The 22,666-nt window shown below is 35.3% G+C and overlaps 2 protein-coding genes across 4 annotated transcripts in view; one reads left to right on the top strand and one right to left on the bottom strand.

Moving 5' to 3' along the window:
* The window catches only part of LOC139975673 (uncharacterized), a 30,912-nt gene extending 10,880 nt beyond the window's left edge, over window positions 1-20,032 (bottom strand). Inside the window, exons 1-11 of one of the 3 annotated variants that reach the window (XM_071983771.1) lie at window positions 19,659-20,032; window positions 18,143-18,239; window positions 17,284-17,430; window positions 14,279-14,361; window positions 11,275-11,389; window positions 10,758-10,851; window positions 9,216-9,335; window positions 5,512-5,628; window positions 3,876-3,938; window positions 3,282-3,323; window positions 2,786-2,824 (exon numbers count right to left, since the gene is read on the bottom strand). In XM_071983771.1, coding sequence (XP_071839872.1) covers window positions 2,786-2,824; window positions 3,282-3,323; window positions 3,876-3,938; window positions 5,512-5,628; window positions 9,216-9,335; window positions 10,758-10,851; window positions 11,275-11,389; window positions 14,279-14,361; window positions 17,284-17,430; window positions 18,143-18,239; window positions 19,659-19,699 — 958 coding nt within the window. In that variant the 5' untranslated portion in view covers window positions 19,700-20,032. The remainder of the gene's footprint in view (window positions 1-2,785; window positions 2,825-3,281; window positions 3,324-3,875; window positions 3,939-5,511; window positions 5,629-9,215; window positions 9,336-10,757; window positions 10,852-11,274; window positions 11,390-14,278; window positions 14,362-17,283; window positions 17,431-18,142; window positions 18,240-19,658) is intronic. The other 2 variants (XM_071983773.1, XM_071983772.1) reach the window with 2 other exon arrangements.
* Window positions 2-2,779, top strand: LOC139975674 (uncharacterized). The gene has a single exon (XM_071983774.1). The coding sequence runs from the start codon at window positions 290-292 to the stop codon at window positions 1,247-1,249; it is 960 nt and encodes a 319-aa protein (XP_071839875.1). The 5' UTR covers window positions 2-289; the 3' UTR covers window positions 1,250-2,779.
* Window positions 20,033-22,666: the final 2,634 nt, after the last annotated feature.

Raw genomic sequence — 22,666 nt, forward strand, 5'->3', positions numbered from 1 at the left:
AAAAAAAAAAAAATTAATGTAACAATAAATGACACATTTCCCTTTAGAGCTGCTTTCATGTAAGTAAAAGAGTCAGAAATACACTCATAGATGGGAATCGTATCACAAAATGTTATTTTGATCAAGCCTTAAATTCCAAATATACGGTACTGACATGCATTTGATCACATGCCTGTGCATTTGATCACATGCCTGTGCATGCATGTGATCACATGCCTGTGCATTTGATCACATGCCTGTGCATTTGATCACATGCCTGTGCGTTATTCACTACAATTGAAGTTCTATAATGGTTGATGTTTTTCCATTTACAGATTTATCTGATGAAGAATTTGCTCTTGTAAATTCCAATTTTGACACAAATTTTAATAGCTGGATGGACCTGGAAAATTGTGACTTAAACTTGAAGACTTTTCAATATACAGATCATGATTCATTTGATTATGAAAATGACATTGATATAGATTACAATTGTTTCAATACAGTAAATATCAAATGTAGTTACTTTACTGAAAATCATTTCAAAAATAAAAATAAGGCAAAGGGTGACCTCTCCATCATACACTTTAACTGCAGAAGTCTAAGTGCAAACTTTGCACACTTACAGAGTTATTTAAACTTGGATTTGGATTATATTTTTGATGTTATTACTTTAAGTGAAACCTGGTTCAATACCTCCTCAAATATTGATCTTTACCATATTCCTGGATATGATATGTGCCATATTGATAGAAGTGATAAGAGAGGTGGTGGAGTTGCACTTTATATTCATAACAGCATCAAGTACAGTAAAGTTGACAAACTGTGTATTGCAATAAATGATGCCCTTGAGTGTATATCGGTTGAGCTTAAGTTTGAAAATAGAAGAAATATCATAGTTAGTTGTTTGTATAGACAGCAAGGTTCTTCTATTGATACCCTAACAGATACCATTGAACAATGTTTCAGATATAAAAGGTCTGACGTGTATTTATGTGGTGATCTCAATATTAACCTTCTTAATTATCAGAATCAAGGAAGTACAAGGGATTTTTTGGATGCACTTTTTAGTTTGGGATTATTTCCCCTTATTGATAGACCCACTCGTATAACAAGGCACACCGCATCACTGATTGATAATATTTTTTCTAATGTGTTACATAGTGATTTGGAGTGTGGCATACTTATTAATGATGTCAGTGATCATCTTGCAGTGTTTAGTATAAGTAAATCAAATATTAGTAGAAAGAAACTAAATGAATATATTTAAATTAGAAAGAAAGATGATGAATCTATGTCCATTTTTAAGCAAAAATTAAGTGAGGAAAATTGGGATTCAGTCTATACAGCCAAAGATGTACATGAATCATATAATTGCTTTGTAAGTAAAATAACTAAGTTACATGATAAGTGTTTTCCATTAAGAAAGGTGTTAGTTAGAAAGTGTAAAGAGGATAAGCCGTGGATTACTAAAGGGTTAAAGAACGCATGTAAAAAGAAAGAGATGTTGTACATTAGATTCTTAATGTCATAAAATATTATTCCTGTGTACCAAACCTGCTTACATCTTTGCAGTTGTAGATCTAGGCATTTGACCAGTTTATAATATTTGTTAAATTATTCCCTGTACGGGGAGTCAGGTTGGTGCTACTATTTGGTGTGGCAGTTTTTGGGCTCTCCAGCTTATATTTGTAAAATATTATGATTCCTGTGTCCAAGATACTGTTAAACATCTTTGCACTTGTTCAGCAACTTGACCAGTTTGTATAATAGTTTGGGATTCGATACCCAGTTGAATTATTCCCTGGAGTAAGGCAGATATTGAAATTAATTTTGTAAATTGGTCTAACAATAATTCCTGCAATTTCCAGGCCATTAATGTTTCACATTGGCTATATATTGACTATCCCTTTCATAACTACATTTTGGCATACTGTTTCATATGCAAAGGTCACAAACTGTGACATATTAGCTTATTCAACACAGTGTCACTAGGGAATTGAGTAAGAGACATAACCGCCCATAGTGATTGAAGGTGAGTGAATTTTACTCCTCAGACATTCTTATTCACAGTTATCAATCCATAGATCAAAATTTAGGAAAGTTTCCTCTATTTCAGTTTCCAAGTAAAAAGTATTCTTATAATCTTGATACAAGAAGCTTTTCAATGTTAAACTAATAACTTAGACAATAATCTCCTTATTTGAAAAAGGAAAAAAGGTAACTTACATATTAATGTCAATCAAATTTAATTCGGAAACTTCAGTATTTAATCAGTTCATTTTGTTTTACCTTTCAATCATAATAATATACACTAAGGTTCCTTAACTGAGTCTTCTGCACCAGAGCTGCTCCTAAAATTTCATGACATCCATAGATCATAACATCAACTTGAACATCTTCAGGCACCAAGATTAAATCCTGTGATCACATGAGGTCTGTACACACCATCAAATTTATAATATTTTAATTCTTTATCTATTGATTTTTGTTGCTAATTAATGTTTGTAACATTTCTGATGACCCTACAGTTAAGGTAGAGAAAACTCATAACGTCTGATACTCTCAAACTTTGACATCTAACCTATTTACTGACACAAGTAGTACAAACATTTCACAAATCTAAATGATAGCTGACAGCAATTTATACTCCAGGTTGATAGGTGTTTCAATGAAGTCATTCTTAAAATTGGCTTTTTTCGTCCCTTCCTTTCTTTGACAATATTAACTCACCTTCAGCATTGCCTCTATTGTGTCTATAAGAGTAAGAGACATAACTGAATCATTTCCAAGATAGATAACTTACCTTCATCTTCTGGGGATGCATCTGCTGCATTGCTATTATCTGTGAGATAAGAAAATGCTGTAAGACAAAGACTTCTTACTCAAGAAGGGTTCCTATAGCCATGATTCATAGGAATTGTCCTGTTTTTGAAATGCAAATATGTCGTAAACAGGTTATCTAAATTTTCTGAAGGTCTTGGAGACCTTAATAAATATCACCGTTTTATCGTATGGAATTGAATTCTTATAGATGTTTGAACTCAAGTCACACACTTGCAGACATTTAGGGATCAATATTAGCTTCCTTTCAAAATGGTCAAATTGCTATACAAGTCTAATGATGTAAGCAGCTTTCACAGAGAACCATAATAGTATTCCATAGAGATACAAAGTTCAGAGATTTCAAAACTGTTACACAAAATTTGAAAACTAATTTATTCCCTAATAAGATGCTACACAAGACAGATTTGAATGACCAATGTTCTTTGCACTGGCCAACAAACCCATCATCAACTTACTAGGTCGGCTCTGATCTGCTTGATGGCAGTCACTGGGAACTACTGTATGGGGGAAAACCAGAAGAAACATCTAAATATTCATCACACAAATTGTTATTATTAGTCATACCACATAACTTGCAACACAATTGGACCAACCTGGAGCTAGCCTCATATGAAAATAAGAAATTTGGGAAAGAGTTGTTACTGACATTTCAATTGCCATGATATATAGGATCATTTAATTAGTTAATTCCTTCAAGTCTTGGAGGAATACTGGGTTTGAGCAGAATTGCATGAAATGCGTAAATAAAGGAAAACAAGTATTAAATGAAATCTTTAGGGTCTCACAAAAAGGTGAAACATAGCCAGTTAATGAATGATTCCTAATTGTCTGTCAGTATAAACAATATTAACAGTCATCCAAATAATTTAGACTAAAATTACAGTGGCCATTGAGTGCCAGTTGGAAAATGATATATTTTTCAAGAAAAATAGTTTAATGAGCTCATACAAAGAAAACCCAGTACAGAAAAAGCAAAACAATGTAAACAATGTGATGATAGTCTGGAAGGTTTGTATCTTTTGCTCCAAGTCATCCAAAGTCTAACTTACCATGACCATTACTTGAACTTTTTTCTTTGCTTGGAGAACAACAGCAACTGACTGGGAAAGGTTCTGCAAGAATAACATATAAAGCAGAACTCTGTCACTATTAGGATGGAATACTTACTGTTAATTTGAACTCCACATGCAGTTCCCCAAGAAACTATAATAAGAATGACTTATTTACTTTTGAAATGTTCATAAATACAGGTATAACAGGTTTAACTGTTCACGTGATGGCAGTTTAGAAGCGCAATGGAGCTATTATATTTGCCAAATTGTTTTGCTAAATACACTTTGTCATGGTGATAGCAATTACCATTTTCAATTAACAATCAGTAACTAATTGTTTTATACTGTTTTGCCTCTACCAATTTTTTGGGAATTTAGCACTTGTTGATGTCTCACAGATGTTTGTGAAGGTTGCAAACTGGGCTACATATTGTACCTAAATGTTAAATGCTCTAATTTCTATTAGCACAGTATTGCCTGTCTGACACAGTACTACAACAGTTGGTAGTGTAGGCTTCATTTTAAAACAACAGCATATAGGCATATAGGCTAAAGTGTATTTTGTTTATCACAATACGGTATATGGTTTTCAGATGCCAACATGCAGCTGTACAGTACTGCTCTACTTACTTGCAAATATATAAATCCAAACATGCTGTACTTTTTTTGTTATAATTTTATGCCCATCTCCCTTGACCTTTGGATCACCATGGAAATGAAAGGGTTCTGGTGCTCAATGACTGATCCACATCAAAAGATATTTTGGAGTTTTCATGTGTTTATGCTTGTCAAGTAATATTGTGTCAATGTGATCTTCAGTACCACAGCAAACCATGGGGCTTTTATGCTCTGGCTGCATCCACAGACCAAATATGCATTTCAACCACCACATGGTTTTAAGTTATTATGTTTAAACGGTTACAATGTTTCCAGACTTTGACCTTGGCAGAAAACAGCAGGGTTTCAAGTTCAATGGAGCATCCACAAACCAAATAAGAAGCTTACCCCAACATCTATGATCTAGCTTTTGAGTTACTGTATCGTGTTAAGTAGCCTTAGTGACAACAAACACAGGCATGACACACAATTCTACAAGGAATCAATAAAAACTAAAAAGGTCTACGTACAATGATAATCCCAAGCTTGTGCAGCATGAATATAGGTACTATGATAATCCCAAGCTTGTGCAGCATGCATATAGGTAATATGATAATCCCAAGCTTGTGTGGCATGTATATATGTACTATGATAATCCCAAACCTTGTGTGACATGTATAGGTAATATGATAATCCCAAGCTTGTGTGACATGTATAGGTAATATGATAATCCCAAGCTTGTGTGGCATGCATACAGTATATGTTTAGCAATAGATTATTCACAGTGAACATTCAACCTCTGTAAAACTGACTCACTTATACATTGCATATACTGTATGAATCATACTTTATCTGTAAATTTGCTTCCATCAAATGTAAGGTCTTCCTCCATGAGAGCATGGAAAATTGCTATTCAATAAACGTGAAATAAGAATGCTCTATTCTGTATATTTAATGAACAGACAAGTTCTGCTCCATACATAGTACAGTGCGAGTCTAAATAGTTGCTCCCTGTTGAAACAGTTAATTGACTTACCTTCTAAGTTCCAGCAGAAACATGATATTAATAGGCATATGCCCAGAATCATTATGAAAACAAGCAATATGGGGATAATCCATACAGAGATATGGCCAAACTTCTCCCAGCCATGATCTATAGAAAAATAAAATACAGGATTTTTAAAGGTTGTAAAAATAAAAAATCTTTAAGGGCTCAAATTAATGGTTTGTACTTTGGGTGCCTTACTACTGCCCTTCATTCTGAATTTATCATATTAAAACACAACTGCAGCGATTAGTAATATTGTTCTTTCTGATATGTCTTTTTTTGGTGTCCATTTAAGTACCTCCTATGAGAGACAACAAAATATCTGCAAGTGCTAAAAGCTTTGGGCTCCCATCAGGGCTTCGATATACATTCCAGAAAAATTGTATTTCACTCTCTCTCATCAGTTTTCTTTTTTCTTGTCCTTTAAACCAGCTAAGAAAAAAAAAAAGAAATTTCTATAACTGCTGCAGAATCCAAGAGCTTAATTTGCAAGAAATATTTCAAAAACACTGCAGCAGCCAGGGGCCATGCCTCATGGGCTATCAATAGGGCTTGAAATACATTCCAGAGAAGTATCATTCCTCTCGCTTTTCTGTATTTATTCCTTTTTCTGCAAATGCCACCTTCCAGGGACTTTACCGCACTCCTGTACTCCAACTTAATATGACTGTGTACCGTTGTGATGAAACAAATTGTCCCTTTTGTTGGTGTATATTTTATACAACATTGCATGGCTTATCACTGCAGTTCTTTCCAAAATTGATCTACACCCTGTTGAAGGTACTGGATGGTGACAGAATACGCCCCTGGGAACGCTCAAAATGATCTCGATCGACACACTTATCATGCTTTATATTGATTGTACGTCGGAACAAAATGTGCCTTTTCCTGCAATTTGCTGTACATTGTATTGCCCTCACCAAAATTCATTGATGCCCTAGGTATTAAATTTTGAAAATTGCCCAATTTGACCAATATGACACGGGCCAATATGTACAAATGCTGAAGATCTCCATTGCCATGGTGACGTGAGTCATCTCCATCATACAAATTGCTATGAGAAAGTGGTTTAATTATTTTCAACTAAGAAAGAAATCAAGTGGAATATTTTACTGTTTTCCAATTGAAATAATACAAATTACATTGATAGGCTTCTTTGCCAGGTAACGTATTTATATTCAAGGCCAACATGAATTGCTGCAGGTGCCCCTCCTTATATTGTTTGTGTCCCTTCGACTCAGTATTTTTTGGGTACTGAATAACATCCAATAAAACGGCACAACTTGGAAATATTTCACTGGTTTACAGTTTGTGACGCAAGCTAGGCCCTAATTACTGACATTTTTTGTTTCTATAGTTACAACAAGGCATTTATATGCACACCTATATGCAGTTGCAATATATGCATACATTACAGCATCCTGGGTTCACAGGTGTCATCAAACTGCTGTTACCAAGGCAATTTTCACTGTTCATACCAGCATACATATAGTAACAATTCACACATTTGGCAAATGACATTGAAGGTGGATTTGGATACAGGGAAATCCTAACAGATTCCTTACAATTCAGCCAAGTTGATGCAATTGGCATGCTAAACATGCTATCAATACAAACCAAGCAGATATTTGACTATATATAATAATGTGTGTACAAAGTGAAAAACCATAAAATGATTTTACATATATGCAGCTGACCCACATTCCCATAGAGTGCATATGAATACATATAACTTGATTGATTGATTGTTTTTGATGATAATAATAATAATGGCCTTTGAATATATCCAAAATAATATTAACTTGATCAGAGCGGCTAACTATCTGATCTGACAGATTCCACAGAGTCATATATTGTACCACATATTTTTACCATGGGTTATATATTTGATTAACAGGTGTGAAAGTAATTTTCCTAACATATTATAACGAGACATGAAATTCCTTGATTCGTTAGAAATTGTTTCTTGAGCGAACATTGAGCATGCATGCATGTCGATAAAAGGAGAGTAACAACAATATCTAGGATTAATTACTCAAATCATCATGCTATTTAACAGTTTCTATGTACGACATGCCAACGAGGATATTACACTTTACCTGTCTAGAGAAACAGAAATTACACCGCAACTTGTTCTTCAAGACAACATTAAAGGGCACACCCATAAACGAGAAGCAAACCATCACTGTTACATGACACATCTGATGCTTAATAATCTGATGGAAACTTTTTGTTTTGTTCAGAACTATCAGAGTTTAAAAGACCTTGCTGCCATTTTGTATGTCTACAACGGCACAATGGCATGGCATCAAGAACTGTCTTGCCACCATGCGCCCCCCTTCCCACCCCTTTAATTAATTTTATTTTTCTTTATTCCACATTTTCTTGGACTCCCTCACTGTCCCTGAGTTTAAGGTCTACAATAGAATTTGAAATAAACATTAAAAAGAATTCAGAAGAAGAAACAATTATTGGAATTCAAGTATATAGTGTTTTCACTGTGTTTTAAAAACAGGTAAAACCAAGCCTTGTTCACATAATTCTCAAATGGAGTTCACGATTGCGGGGTTTGATGCAGGAAGCCAGTGTCCATACTACAGTCTTTTTAGGTGTTAAGGTTTTCTATTTTCTTTGATGGGAGTACTCTATTCGATTAAGCCCAAAAGGGTTTCTTGGTTTACTTTCTTTCACATATTTTACTTATTTGCAGTTATTTTGTCTTGTTCACCTTGTATTACTACAGTCTTTACTGCCTTGGGTAGGTGGGGGGAGGGGGTTCATTTCATTTTCACATGTGAACATGGCTCAAGATTTTAGTCTTGTGATTTAACGGAAATCAAAATTGTAAAAGATGTCCTTTACAATAGTTTGGCAACATTGCTCACAACTATCAGAGCTATCATGTAACAATGATGGTGATTTAAAGGGTGTGAAGACTCGCGCAAAAAGAAACGTCTCATGCCGGTAATCTGACCTAGTTTCGAATGAGGTGTAACAGAAGTGATAGACACCATTATCGATCTCAGAAAATAGGCACACAGCTTGCTACCTTCGGTAACTAGACACTAGTGTACATGCAGTCAATGCATACAGCTACGGTCAATACCCACAACACAGTGTAAATAGCAGCGATGGACATCTCAGGTGTTGATAAAAGATAACAAGGTATCACGTTTCATTACTGTCTGCATTTTGTAGGGACAAGCAGAAAACTCCACTTGCAAGCAACGGAAAGTTAACTTTTTCAGAGCGCGGTACGTGGTTTGGGGCGAGTCTTCAATGCCTTTAATTTGCTTTTCCTTTCCCATGCAGTACATATGATACAAACATACATGAATGATTACCGGTCCGTTAGTGGACTGTCCTAAATTGAGAGAAGCCACTGACTGCTGATCGAAAGAAAAATGTGAAGATGATGGAGTACGTATTGGGCTAATAACATTTAATCTTTCTATTAAACTTTTAAAGCTGAAAAATTGATTGCAATTCAATGGAGATCCAGAGAATGTTCCAAAACTGCCTTGCTTGCCTCGCTTCATGCTAATAAATCAAGCACCAACATTAATACATGTGTACAAGAGGAGACTTCAGGTTTTGCTGAAGATATTTATTAACATAAAAGTTGAAAATAAGTCTTAACTAATCATAAAAAGAACTTGGTTTGTTGGAAAAAAAGCCATGCTAATACTTACCAGTGTGACTCTCTTTATCTGCCGATTCCTCTTTTGGTGGAATGTCTGCTTTGGGAATACTTTTGGTTACTGGCAATGTTGTGCGGATTTCCTCTCCCTTCTTTGTGCTTGGGTTCTCATCTGTGTGGCAAGCAACTATCTATACTTACTGGACATATGTTATAATGTATAACTTAGTCAGTATAACAGTGGACTCATGTTCAAAACCCAACTGTTATAATGTACTGCTATAGTACCAAACATATTATGTTGCTGACTGAAGTTTTGCAGGATTAGTGGATAACATTCCATCATCTAATTTTAATCTTCTTACATCCTCTGGGTAAACCTTCAAGGATATTTACTTACTTTAGTAAATGTTAGCAACTTTTTTTTAACATATAATTTGCTAACATTTCAGATTACTACTTAAAACTAATGAGAAAAATCCAATAGAGGAGCTGGTAATATTGTGATACGTACTATACAAATGAGAGAAATTTGCATAAATTCCACTCCGAAGCAGGAATTGGTTAAGTCTGAATAACAGTTAGTGTAACCAAAGTCCTAAAGTAATATCAACAGGTATTTCTTCATATTATGTTTACAAACTTTTCAATAGCTGGATTATCGCATTTGTTATACCTTAGGGCAATGGACCATAGATCTAATTTCACCACCTGAAGGCACTTCTTGTAAAGGACAAACTTGCTAATCTCCCACATATCCCTCCCCCCCCCCCCCCTCTCGTCCCTAATTCCCCGCATGAAATACTTTCAAACTGTTATGGAATTTGAATCTAATGGTTGAAAGTGGACCAGGGAAGGATTAAGTGAAACCTTTAGAAATACAATGTGCTGTCACATACTGTAACCCATTCACCTAATATTACAGGGATAATGAGCCTAAATGAGGTTTATAATTTGCTTCACTATCTGTAAACAAGATTACACATGTGATTTCTATGTTAGTTGCCATAGAAACAGTTGCCAGGGTAACGGTTAAGTTTCCTGAGTAGCTCCTCTCAGGAATCACCATGGTGGGTTACCCCAGAGTGACTGGAAGTCCATGACGAAGAGAGGGGGTCAAAATCTGTTTGAGTGTGTACACAAATGTGTGTGAGGGAAAGTGTGTCATTGTGTGCGTGTATCCAATGTTAATTGTGTCAAAAACTCATAACGGCTGGGCCCGGCGATTGTCTTCAAACTCAGTGGGAAGGTACCCTAGGGTAAATCCTTGTGTCTCAGATATCCCGGAACCAAAGGTCACAGTTCAGAGGTCACCATTTTGTGAAAATTGTGAATATTTTTGTGCTTTCATTATTTCCAAAGGAATCCTTTGGCTCTTATAATCCAAGGGAAACATTGAATTGACATGGAACCTTAACAGGTATCATGGAAATATCAAGTACTATCAAAATATGTGGTTGCCATGAGAACCGAGGTCAAAGATCATAAGGTTAAAGGTCAAATGTACATTTAGCACAATTGTGTGTCCAAAACTCCTTGGCCGTGATGAGATATGCAACTCTATAGATTGCACTCTTGTTTTGATAGAACTCACATGTATCGTATGGACTGCCTACAGTTGATTCTGTTATATGGTTCCTAATCTCTCTGCATTCTGGTGGTTTGGTTTTAGAGCATGGCGTTATTTCCTGTGTAAAAGATACAGTATGTCATGTATTACAAATTATTACAAAATTTATTCTTGGTAATTCACTGATATATATATATCGACAAATTGATAACTAGGGAAACTTTGAAACATGGTGATTTCGCCTTATTATTTATTCCTACTAATTAAACCACAAAAGGCAAATAAGTAATAAAAATAATCAAAAAAATGTAACAGTGTTTCAACCATTTGTCTGATATAACTAGGCATGTTGCAACTGTTTCCCATGAAGGTGAATTGGCCTTCCCAAAATCAAGTTTCCTACAAGAGAGACAGGAAAACCCTGCAACTTAGACCCAGGTTCCTACACTAGACAACAACAACTTGTCCTTCATTCTCCCAGATATATGTAGTAGCAAACTTAATATGTGACAATTGCCTATACAATATATAAGTACAGTACCTCGTAACCTTCCTCGCATTTCGGGCAGATAATACAGGTAGGACACTGATTTGGGTGTGGCTGGTAGGTTCCTGTGCCATTCTGCAAATTTTGGCACTTTTTGCAATATCTGCCACTGTGAAAAAATATGGATTACTATTCAGTAAGATGTTATTGCACTGATAAATGTAGAAGACCTGCAAATTCATTATAAAAGGGTATCTTTACAAGACATATTTATGGAAACTTTGGCCCAAATCTAGACTATAAAGCAGGGTTGGCCGGTTTTTACCGCCCGGTAAAAACCAGGTGTTTACGGGGAGGTTTTTCCCACCTATAAGTGGGAAAAACTGGGAAAAACCTCAAATTATATAGAATTCCTAAATATTCATGTGGAACTTGTGGAGGAGCATAGAAACTACAAGAAAATGGCATCTTATGGTAGAAGGTTGGGTTACATCCAAAAAAACAGCCATGATCTATAACTTTGTGAGTTTACCGATTAGACTATTATAAATAATTCAAATAAATAATATATATTGGATGCTCAAATCAACCAACTTTATTTTCCTATCGAGATGCATAATTCCATAATCTAGAGAAGGGACAAGTATCAAACTGTTGGTGCCTCCTAGGTCTATGGTTCGTCATATTATACATGTCACATTGTCTTGTTACATATATAATGCAACACCATCACAAAAATATGGAAAGTGAGCAAACATATTCACAGTGTAACTTTTACAACTCGCTCGCCAAGTAGATCTCTCAAGTAACAATGAAAACTACATAGAGTGTACTCTGTTAAATTCTTGCAAACTACTTATGATATATGAACATGTTTTTGTGTCTTAAAATATAAATTACATGATACTAAAAAGGAAGTGCCCAGTATCACCTCACCTGTCCACCTCAAAGTGTTTAATCACTCATGCATGAAGTTGTATAATAATTGGACCATGTTTGCATCAAGGTTAACAGTTGGGTTGTGTGAATGACTCGATAGGGCCATTGTGCGTTTAATACTTTAAATGGGCCCATGTGCCTTACATAGTTTCAAAGCAGTTTCTATTGAGCCCCCTAGATTGAAGTTCACCTCAATAGACTTTTGCCTACTGTATTAATTGAAGAATTTAGGAGGGGTGAGTGTCCCAGTGTAGACCTAAAATGGTTTGGGCAATAGGCAATGCATACTGCTAAAGAGATCGTGACATAATAACTACATATGTGCAATATGAAAAATGCTCTTTTTCCCACAAAAAGGTTGTGATAAAATAGCTCAAAATGAAGCTAAGAAACTCCCATATTCAATAACATATGCCTGTCATGAAACAATATCGTGCCTACTGATGACCCTGCATATTACGGACAAGTAATAATAGTTTTCGAGACGGAGGCGGTTTTTACCGGTATTTACCAGTTTTTCCCGGTTTTTACCAGGTTTTTACCGCTTAGTGGGAAAAACAGGTTTTTCCAGGGAAAGTGCCAACCCTGCTATACTGTAAAGGGAGGGGAGAAATGTTTAGAAACTATTAATGTCCAATTGATGACTCTTGCATGTAAATTTATGAAGCCATTCTCAATGTGTATGGCATCAATATATTGTTAGCTGGACTTAAATAGATGATAATTAAACATTATTATCCAGGGAAAACTAAGCTGTAATATTTATTCCACATGATCACTTTTGAAATAGATATACTGTCTTACATATGAAACACAAATATGCACAATAGATTGGTCCAGACATAACCACATGTTGTTTATATGCTGGTGGATATGCTGCACATTCAAAAAGAAAAAAAAACATATAATTTTGGCAGATACGGTTGATTTTCATGGACTAAAGCAAATTAACGCAGTTACAAATTCATGTTCTTCAAATTCTTATCTATTATGATCAGAGTTGGCAATTTTTTAAAATTTTATTAAAAAAAAAATTACAACAACAACAACAACTTTTGAAGCAGTTATGAGTCTCTCGTTGACTACCAGGTATGGTATGAGTCTACAGGATGCATTACTGTATGTAATTTGGAGAAAGAAAAAACACTTCTGTTTAAATATGTAGCCAACCCACTTGATGTTCGAGAGTATACAACAAACTTTATTCTTGTTGAGTACTACTTTCACTATCTTGTTACAAAACATAATATACAGTACTATTTACATAATAATCTATAGGATGTCTGCTTGACTGCCTGTTCACTATAAATTGAAATATATTGACCTCACTGTGATACACATGTGCGCACACGCCACATGGATGTATCTCATACAGTGTACATATAGGTACAGGATATTCCGCAGAAAAGTGAACCTGCATATATATAGGGTCTGGTCCACTCTCAGCTGAGAAACCGCAATGCAATTCATAAATCTGCTCAGTTTGTGTTCTTATTTAAAGCCTTGAACATGAAGAAAGAACATTAAACTGTAAAGTCTATATCTGCACAATTAATACACCTTCAAGCTTGCCTTTCAGTGTTTAAGTTTTAGTGGTAACATTGGTAATGCTTTTTTCTCTATGGTAGATCCACACACTAACTTCTGGGTCTTACAGTATTTAAACATTTCAGACTGACAAACACATTTTAAGCTTTACTATTTTCTTTTGATAACTTTAGTTGGAAACACCCTTGGAACCATTTATTTACAAGTAACCTATATGACTAACAGATTTTAACTGATTAATGTTACAAGTTACATTCAACATTATGCTAAAAAAATATCAAACTACAGAAGCAGACTCTCAGTAGTTTCTTACAGTAGTAAAATCACAAACAAATTGAATAAAATGTTAAAAACATGAAAAAAAAATGTTTTGAATCAGTGATTTTTAATCAAAATCACTCTTGCTTTAAATCGCGATTTAAAGCAAGTGATTTAAATCACCGAGATTTTAATCAGCCAACCCTGATTATGATCAAAAACACATTCCATGCAATTACCAGATACTGCAGCTCTTCAGTGAATTAAACAGAACATGATTTTATGCTAAACATATCAAAATGTGTGAACTTACATGCCCCTCCCTGCCGCGTTGTACCAATAACCCTCTCGACAGCCAACACCATCTTCATTTGTAACGTTAAAGCACGGCTCATTCTGCAAAATGAAACAGGCAATTTGGGTGAATCTATCATTATGGAGTGGAAATTTTGTATGTTAGAGCTGATGGTCGTAATCGATTAATTGCGAGTAGTCGCAATTACACGTTGGAAGTTTAATAAATCACGCTCAAAACCTAAGTTGCCATAACTGGACTACAAGCTAGCACTATAAACACAATCTGCTTTTGAAAAATAGCCTAACCTATCAAAAACAACACTAAAGCAGTTTGCCAGCAACTATCGCAAACACAGGTTCTTACAATGCTATGTACACTAGAACTGCGCTAGATGTGAAAAATCGGCAAGCACCTGCTTCAGTTAGAGTCATGGGTTTGCCTTTCAGTAATACCAGGGAATTGTTTCCATAGCAACTTACTCCCTGGTATATATGCTAGTTGTGCAACTGGTGCAACATGTAGTCCTAGCAATTGATGTTTGATCATTGCACATAAGAGCAAAGTTATTAATCTTTTACAATTGCCAAAGTATTTGTCATTTCTTCAAACATGATTGCAATCACTTCACTGGCCTGGTTCACATTTATCAGATGTCTGATCGAGTGTGTTGATTGCGGTGCAGTTTAATTTCAATGTGCAAAATATGTACCTGCTATCAGGCTAGGCTTGAGCCTATCCTGGAACGTTGAACCTATTCTTCTACACAAAACTCTTACATACTTTTCATAACACCGCTACAAGGAGTTACACTTTTTCATTGTTTGCACGTTTGCTTTTATTAGTGCTAGAAGTTGTAGTAACCTCGTAGATCCATTCAGAAGGTTTTGATAAACTATGAAGGATTTCAAGAAATGTTGTAGCTTTTAAGTTGTTCACAGTTTTTGTTTGGTAGATGTTTTAACATGATTTGGACACCACACATTAAGACATGAAAGAACAAATAAAGACAGTGCACCATGGAGAAAGATTTGTTTTGACTGTATTTCTGCAATGTAAATATGACAGTGATGACGTCATAACTGTAACCGAGTAATCGCGAGAAGAGCAATGCGATTAATTGACTACAAAAGTAAGAGTCAACTATCAGCACTAATACATGTGCTTGTTTCTTATCATGCACCAGCGTAGCGTGTTCTCAACCAAGGCATGTCCACTGTTTGAAAAAAGGGGCGACAAATCTATTGGTCAGACAACTATGGAAATTAGACTTTGTTTATAAATATGAAAAATTAACAAGGTTTGGTCAGTACTTCTTCTAAGCTGTCCATCCCAGCAGGTGTTTTAATTTAATTCATTTATTTGTTTTATCGCCAATTGTGTACAAAGGGAAAGGAAGACTCCTAAAAAGTCATAAATGACTTAACAAGGTAGGAGACTCCCTGGGAGAAAAGAAAAGAAAAATGAACAAATATTTATAATACAGAATATACGTAATGATTAAGTATACAGAAATAATATCCTAGTGACGCTGAGATGGATACGTGAAAAGATTAAATATTACTAGATTAAATATTACAGTTTTGCTGCTGAATGAGGCTCAGAGATCTGTCCTCTTAATCCACTGATTATGTTGTGTAATATCAGGGTTAAATTTAAGTTTTAAAATGGCTCAAAATGGTTTATCGTAATCTTTACTCATTGGCACCTGGTGATGAGATTAGGTGCTCCCCTTGAAGGCATGGATGCCTCAGGTTTTCACCGGTTCGGTCTTGGATGAGATATGAGCTATAGTAACGGTTTCATCAAAGATGCATCTACTGTAGCTGACTGATTAGCAAGCCTATGGTTGACTGTGTTGTGTTACCTATTCTTAGCGAAACGAGAAGTTTGTTAGCATTGATGTTTCTTTTCCACAAGTGTTGGTGATTCTGCTGCATGAGCCACCGTCAGAATAATAAATCACTGGCAGAATTTACAGGAATTTTCCTCACTGGGACGTTCAGTCATCTTGTGTGTTCCTTACAAATTTGTCTGAGAACAATTTGGAGAGTTAAGACCTCCGGGAAAGTACTTTTTGAAAACTTCTAAGCAATTATAGCATGCTATAATTTGGGCTTATACTGACTATACCTCTAATGTTAAGCTTATTTCACCTGTATTAAAATTTTGTAATGTTAGACAAGCTACCAAAATTGAAGCATGATTTATTGTTTTACTGTTTAAATTTCCCAAAGGTGATAGGCTAGGTTTTAATTTACTGTGTGGCGTGTGCAAAAGTTTGAGAAGGGAGCGTCGCACTCAATTGTTATTCCTATAAAGGGAACGTTCACATGGTGAATGAGGTACCATTGACTGCTACTGAGGTTTGATTAAAACTTATTGGTTAGTAATTTGGCATGAATGTGCCACATGTCAAAGTAAGTTGGAAAGAAAATCTAAACACCGAATGGCTTTTACGTTGAGTTTTGGCAACAATATTATTTTTGAGATGTTGAGTTTATGAGGGACATGTCCGTCTTGAGATCGTTCCACATTGACTGACCTTTGAACTCCACAGATAAATCTGATTTCTCTCATTTTGTATTGAAGAAAAATTTTAGCCTACTGGACAGATCATTTGCATGTGACTATCCATACTGTAGCTCAGTATATTCTTGAGAATACTATTGAAATCCACTTTCATGAGTTTATCACCTGGCTACGTACAGTATGACTATGAGTACACAAATGTCTAGCATGACGTATGGCCGACAATTGCACCTGAAGGTATCCTGTTTTACAAGAGTTTCCAACATTGACCTCTACTGTAGCTGTACCCACCTGATTCATAACCTCTAATTATTTACTGCTGTACAGTACATTACAACTTATACTCTCCTACCACTGTTATTTTGATTTAAATGCAGAATTCTGGCCCTATTTTGTCAATGTTACATTTTCAACAGGTAAAAGAAAATAACTTATGAAGGATGTAAATTATGTGCAAACTCCCAGGACTTATTTGTGAATAACGATCTTACCTCCTCTTCCTTCTCCACGTACGGAATGTCGGTACTGGTCTGAGCTGGTCTTGTTGTTATCGGCATAGCATTACTTACTTCGTTGTTGAAAAAAATAATATGTGCCATAATGCAAGTAGTTAACGGCAACCAACAGGTACTCGTCATCTGCAACACAACATGATACGTACAGTACACAGAAGGAGCAGAAAATCTATTCAGAAGAGGGAGAGGGGCAGAGGGAGGGGAGAGGGGGGGGCTAATTCATCTTGTAACAGTATTATCTCCACTTTAAATTGTGAACACATTTGTGTTATGCAATTACTGTAGTTGCATGTACACAATTTTAATTTTGACATATTGACAATACTGTATATGGGCAGGCTAAAGAAAGCTTAATAAAGAACAGTATTTAGCATAGGATTAACAGGTTTTATAGATGGTGGCCTAATGCTTGTTTAAGTTAAACTGAGCAAGAATGAGTGATCATTTTCTAGCGTCTGTTAGAGAATGAACTGTATTAGGGTTATGTGTTAGTGTTATACGTGTGTTAAAATAAAAATTATAACATTTCAGACTTAAGTATTAAATACAGTAAGCAAGGTAATTTTTTAGGTATCAATGGATGGCCTTTCAAGTACTTGTGTTGGATCTATATAATTTGTCTTCCAACTGCATATTCTCTAGAGCCCATAAACAAATGTATACCACTCTCTAGACCCTAGGGTGAATGACACTTCTTCTAAAACTAAAAGATGTCATTACAACTTGACCTTGAAACCTGGCAATACAGTATCTATATGTATAACACTACCTTTAATAAACACAGTATGGTACTGGTATGCCATGTATGGAAATATGCAAAATTACCATACACCACCATACTGTACCTCATCTTACAGGCATGTTTATTTATTTTAATCTTCAATATTAAAAGGTTAACTCGGCTATTTGTAAGGCTACTGCCCACAAGGTCCCTGAAATAATAATAAATGATCAAAAAAATTAAAAATAATGAGACTAGAATAAAAGCTAGTATAAAACGATGACAATGCAAATGAAACAGAAAATAAATTACAATGGCATAAAACATATAATAGTACAAGAAACAATCAATGAAAAAAAAATAAGAAGCATAAAACATTAAGTCCTGGATATAACGTTTAAAGGTGTTTCAAGAGTTGGCATTTTTATATTTCATAAATAATTTGTTCCACTCCTCAGCAGCAACATAGGAAAATGTCTTGTTATGATACTGAGTATTGCTGCCTTCTAAGAATATATTATTCCTCATGGTGGATCTTATGGAACGGTAATGTTTATCATTTGTGTATGGGAACGTATTGGCAAGGTACTGGGGAGCCAGACCATATACCAATGTCAATCGTCAATTGGTGACCAGTTCAGAGATTAGAAAGGTCTTCTTATCTATCATCGAATGTTGCATTGAGAATAATTCTTGTGGCAGCTGTCTGTATAGACGACAAAATCTGAGAACATTTCTATCATTACTTATACCCCAAACTAGACTACAACACCGGTAAAATATATCCAAATGTTATAAAATACAAGTATTCATATCAATCAATGTGTTAAATGCCAATCTACTGTACTGGATACAAGCTTGCGGACAGAATTGCAACCACTTCATTTCAAGATAAGCCATTGTCGATTTTTACGCTCAGAATCTTCGCACAACATGCTTCCGATTAAAGTATTTCAACGGCAATATGTATCTTGTTATTTTGATTGGATATCAGCCTTTCTTGCACCAATTGCTAACATTAGAATTTATTCTCATTATTTTTGGTATTGAAGGCATCCATGGACTTTCATTTAACATAAAATGTTGAGTCACTGGATACATTTGCAGAGCCATGATAAATACTAAGTTGACTCATGTCTTTAATAAACAAAACAAACAGCAAAGGGCCCAGGATTGACTCCTGTGGCACCCCATGCAACTGTTACTGGCAACAGATATTTCTGAAAGACCATATACTGATAACTTATACTGATCAAAATATCATGGTTTACAAAGTCAAATGCTGTTTTCAGGTCTCAAAATACATCGATCCTATGAGATAACTGTTATTGATAGTTTATCCCAGTCGTCAATTTTCTTCAACAAGGCGGTCTCACAAGAGTGTCCTTCTCTAAAACCTGACTGGGAAATCTGTATAAGCGCAGACACAGCTAGGCCTAGTATTAAAAGCTTGGGATAATACATCAGGAACATGTACAGTAATTCTAAAATCTTAGATACAATATTAGTAATACAGTTAAGATTGAAATGGGTCTATAATTGGTTACTAAAAGATTTGAATAATTTTTATACATGGCTTTCTTCCACTGAGTAAATAATGAATGACCACCAATTGGCACCTTGAACTTACCTTTGCATTAAATTTGCGTTATGCACACGACCTATCGTCATACAATATTGCACTGCAGTTTCGTTCACCGTGCCAATGGAAAACTCAAGCTAGGCTAGACCTAGCCTACATTACATGGGCTATAGGCATTCATTTTATCCAAAAAAGAAGTTCAAAATCCATAGAAGTTCAAAATCCATATGAAAAAAAGATCCGTGGTAATATGCCAGACTTATGAGTCACAATTGATATGACTTCTGACAACTCAGTTGGATATTTGCTACAGTCTACTCAGAAATTTGAATACATATTCTTAGCTCTGATTCTGGACTGTACGTAAGAAGACTAACAGTTGATATACTGTCAGGGGCGATTTGTGCAGTACCACACCAAAACCAAGACTGTACATGATAACATGTCATACTACTGTCAAAGGTCGTAGAGCGGGACGATTATAGGGGAAATTGCGACACAGGGGAAATTCCCTATTTCGCAATTTTTTAGATACGATGTGACAATAAATAAGCATCCTGTTGTGAAGTCATGCGATTCATATAATGGACTTTATTGCAGACTTGTCAACCTTTTTGACCCCAAAATAGGGAGAATAACATTTTTTTCAGGAGAAAAAAATAGGGAGAACCAGGGAAAAAAAGGAGGTTGGTAATTTTCAACTGAAATGATATTAATACTCAGGATAAGTAGTCTACTTATGCAATACAGTGAGAGAATCGTCCAATCAGTGTTTCTTGTTGTAGTTTACAGCAGCTCGCTTCGCTTTCTCCAGGGTTTCTTTAGTAGGCTTCCATTTGAAACAGGGAACAGTGGACTCTGGGTACTAGCTGTGACTTCATGGCTAATATGCTAGAGTCCCATCAAGCTTGAGACTTGACTGACTGTCTGTCTTGTTCTTGCAAACTACACTAATAGCCTTTCCTGTTCAGCTTTACTGTGGGGAATTACTAATAATTACTAAGCATAGGACTAACTGTTGGCTAAAACTTTTAGAAATGTCCCAAGTGATGAAATATTAAAAAACCGGGAGAATAGAATATGAAACCGGGAGATTCGGGTAAAAACCGGGAGTCTCCCGGTAAAAGCGGGAGAGTTGACGGGTATGCTATTAGTTAATGTTTAACAAGTAGCGAGTACTTTAAATCAATCACCAGTATGTAGGAGTATGTGGGAGATAAGTACTGAATGATGAGTACAAGTATGCACACTTGCTAATGAAAGTACTTGTGCAGTATACTCAAAATCCACATAGATTTTAGTACTAAAGTACAAAAGGAAACCGCGGTGCTCATATGTATTACTAAATACTCAGATAAAAGAAATGAACACTGTTGATCTGCGACATGGACTCCCCCTGTATAGAACAAAGGCTCCTTACGTAATTACCATAAGATATGAATTAGGTATATACAGAGATAACACAGTACAACTTTGTATATGCTTGCTTCTTTCAATGTATTACTTTTCTTCATCATATATACTTAACACTTGCATTGCAAAAGGAACAGTACTCAGACTAACACTAGTAATAAAATAAAATAAGTGGGCAGTGTCCATCGGGGACTGGTACTGCTTCTGTATAGAAGAAACTCCTCATGTTACCATAAGATATGAGATATGAGATAGCTTCTTTCTTTCAAATGTATTACTTTTATTCATCGTACATGTGCCCTATTCAAATATAGCAAGCCTCAGTTTTCTTTTTTCATTCATGAGAGAATTACCCATTTTCCAATTTTTGTTGTTGTATCCCTTCATACAACCTTTTTCTTCTCTAGCTGCACACAAGGCATTGAAATGGACAACTTTCCCACCCAAATCCTTCCAATTTATTTTGTTTAGACTTCAAACATTGTAATGCATAGTTGAAGAAATTGCTTGTCCCTCCATCAAAGACACAGAACCCCAACTAAACCCCATCCACGCAAGTTCCCTGCTCATGGCATTACCTAAAGTATGCTGTTGAACTGTTACTGCAATCTCCTAACAAGCCAGCAGTTATCCCTATTCGTAGAACTGTGCCTATGATAGGATTTACATTCTCGTTTGACAGACAATGTATCTAAATTCGTTTCTTCTTTATGAAATGTATCTAAGTCTTACAAAGATATTCAATAACTAAAGCCAGCATGAAAGTAGTAAACAAACAGTAACAAATACAAGTACAAGCAAGACTCCTTGTTTGTATCAACTGTACCATATTGCTTTTTATTGTATTTGTTTGTTTTTTATTATTATTTTGAATTATTTTTTGGTACTTACTTTAATACCCTGAATCTTATTAATTTTAACACAGTAGTCATTCAAAACAGAATACAAGTTCAAGTTAAGTACATCATTGTAAAAAACCTTTGCTTTGGTCCTCGTAACAAGTGCTTTTTGGGTTTCAATCTTTTCTTTATCTCACTTTTTGGGTTTCTTGATACCTTGTGATGCTGTATCAAACAGCACACGTACGTTAAGTATGGTACAGGTTGAAAAGTTCACAGGCTGTTTCAACTTTTACAAAATATCATGAAAATAGAGCATCTATAGGCAAATGTCATGTGTATGATGTTCAAATATTACTGTCATCTCTATACCACAGCAGTTATCGGTTTTGGTAGGATTGCACCAATGATAGGCTTTACATTTTCTTTGACAGACAATATTTCCATCTTTAATTAACTGTATCTAAATATTACAAAGATATTTCATAAAAACAGTCAATATAAAATAAGTAAACAAATGATAACAATACAAAACTGCATGGCAAGACAATTGCTTTTCTTAATGTATTATTATTATTATTTTTTGGGTACTTGCTGCAAAGCCTGTATCAGATTATGTAACAATGTAGTCGCTCAGTATAGAAAACAAGCTCAGTACACAATGATAAAAGTCCTCACTAAATAAAACCTTTGATTTGGCCCTCTAGTCATAACAGTTGCATTTGGTTCCTTGCTGGAAGCATAGGAATCTATGCAGTCAGAGTGTTGTGTGTCTGTGTGTGCTTCTGTGACACTTGCTTGGGG

Source organism: Apostichopus japonicus, chromosome 11, assembly GCF_037975245.1.
Source record: "Apostichopus japonicus isolate 1M-3 chromosome 11, ASM3797524v1, whole genome shotgun sequence".
NCBI lineage: Eukaryota > Metazoa > Echinodermata > Holothuroidea > Aspidochirotida > Stichopodidae > Apostichopus > Apostichopus japonicus.

Bases quoted from the DNA above. Each gene is read 5' to 3' on its own strand.
- LOC139975674 (XM_071983774.1), top strand. From the start codon at position 290: ATGGTTGATGTTTTTCCATTTACAGATTTATCTGATGAAGAATTTGCT.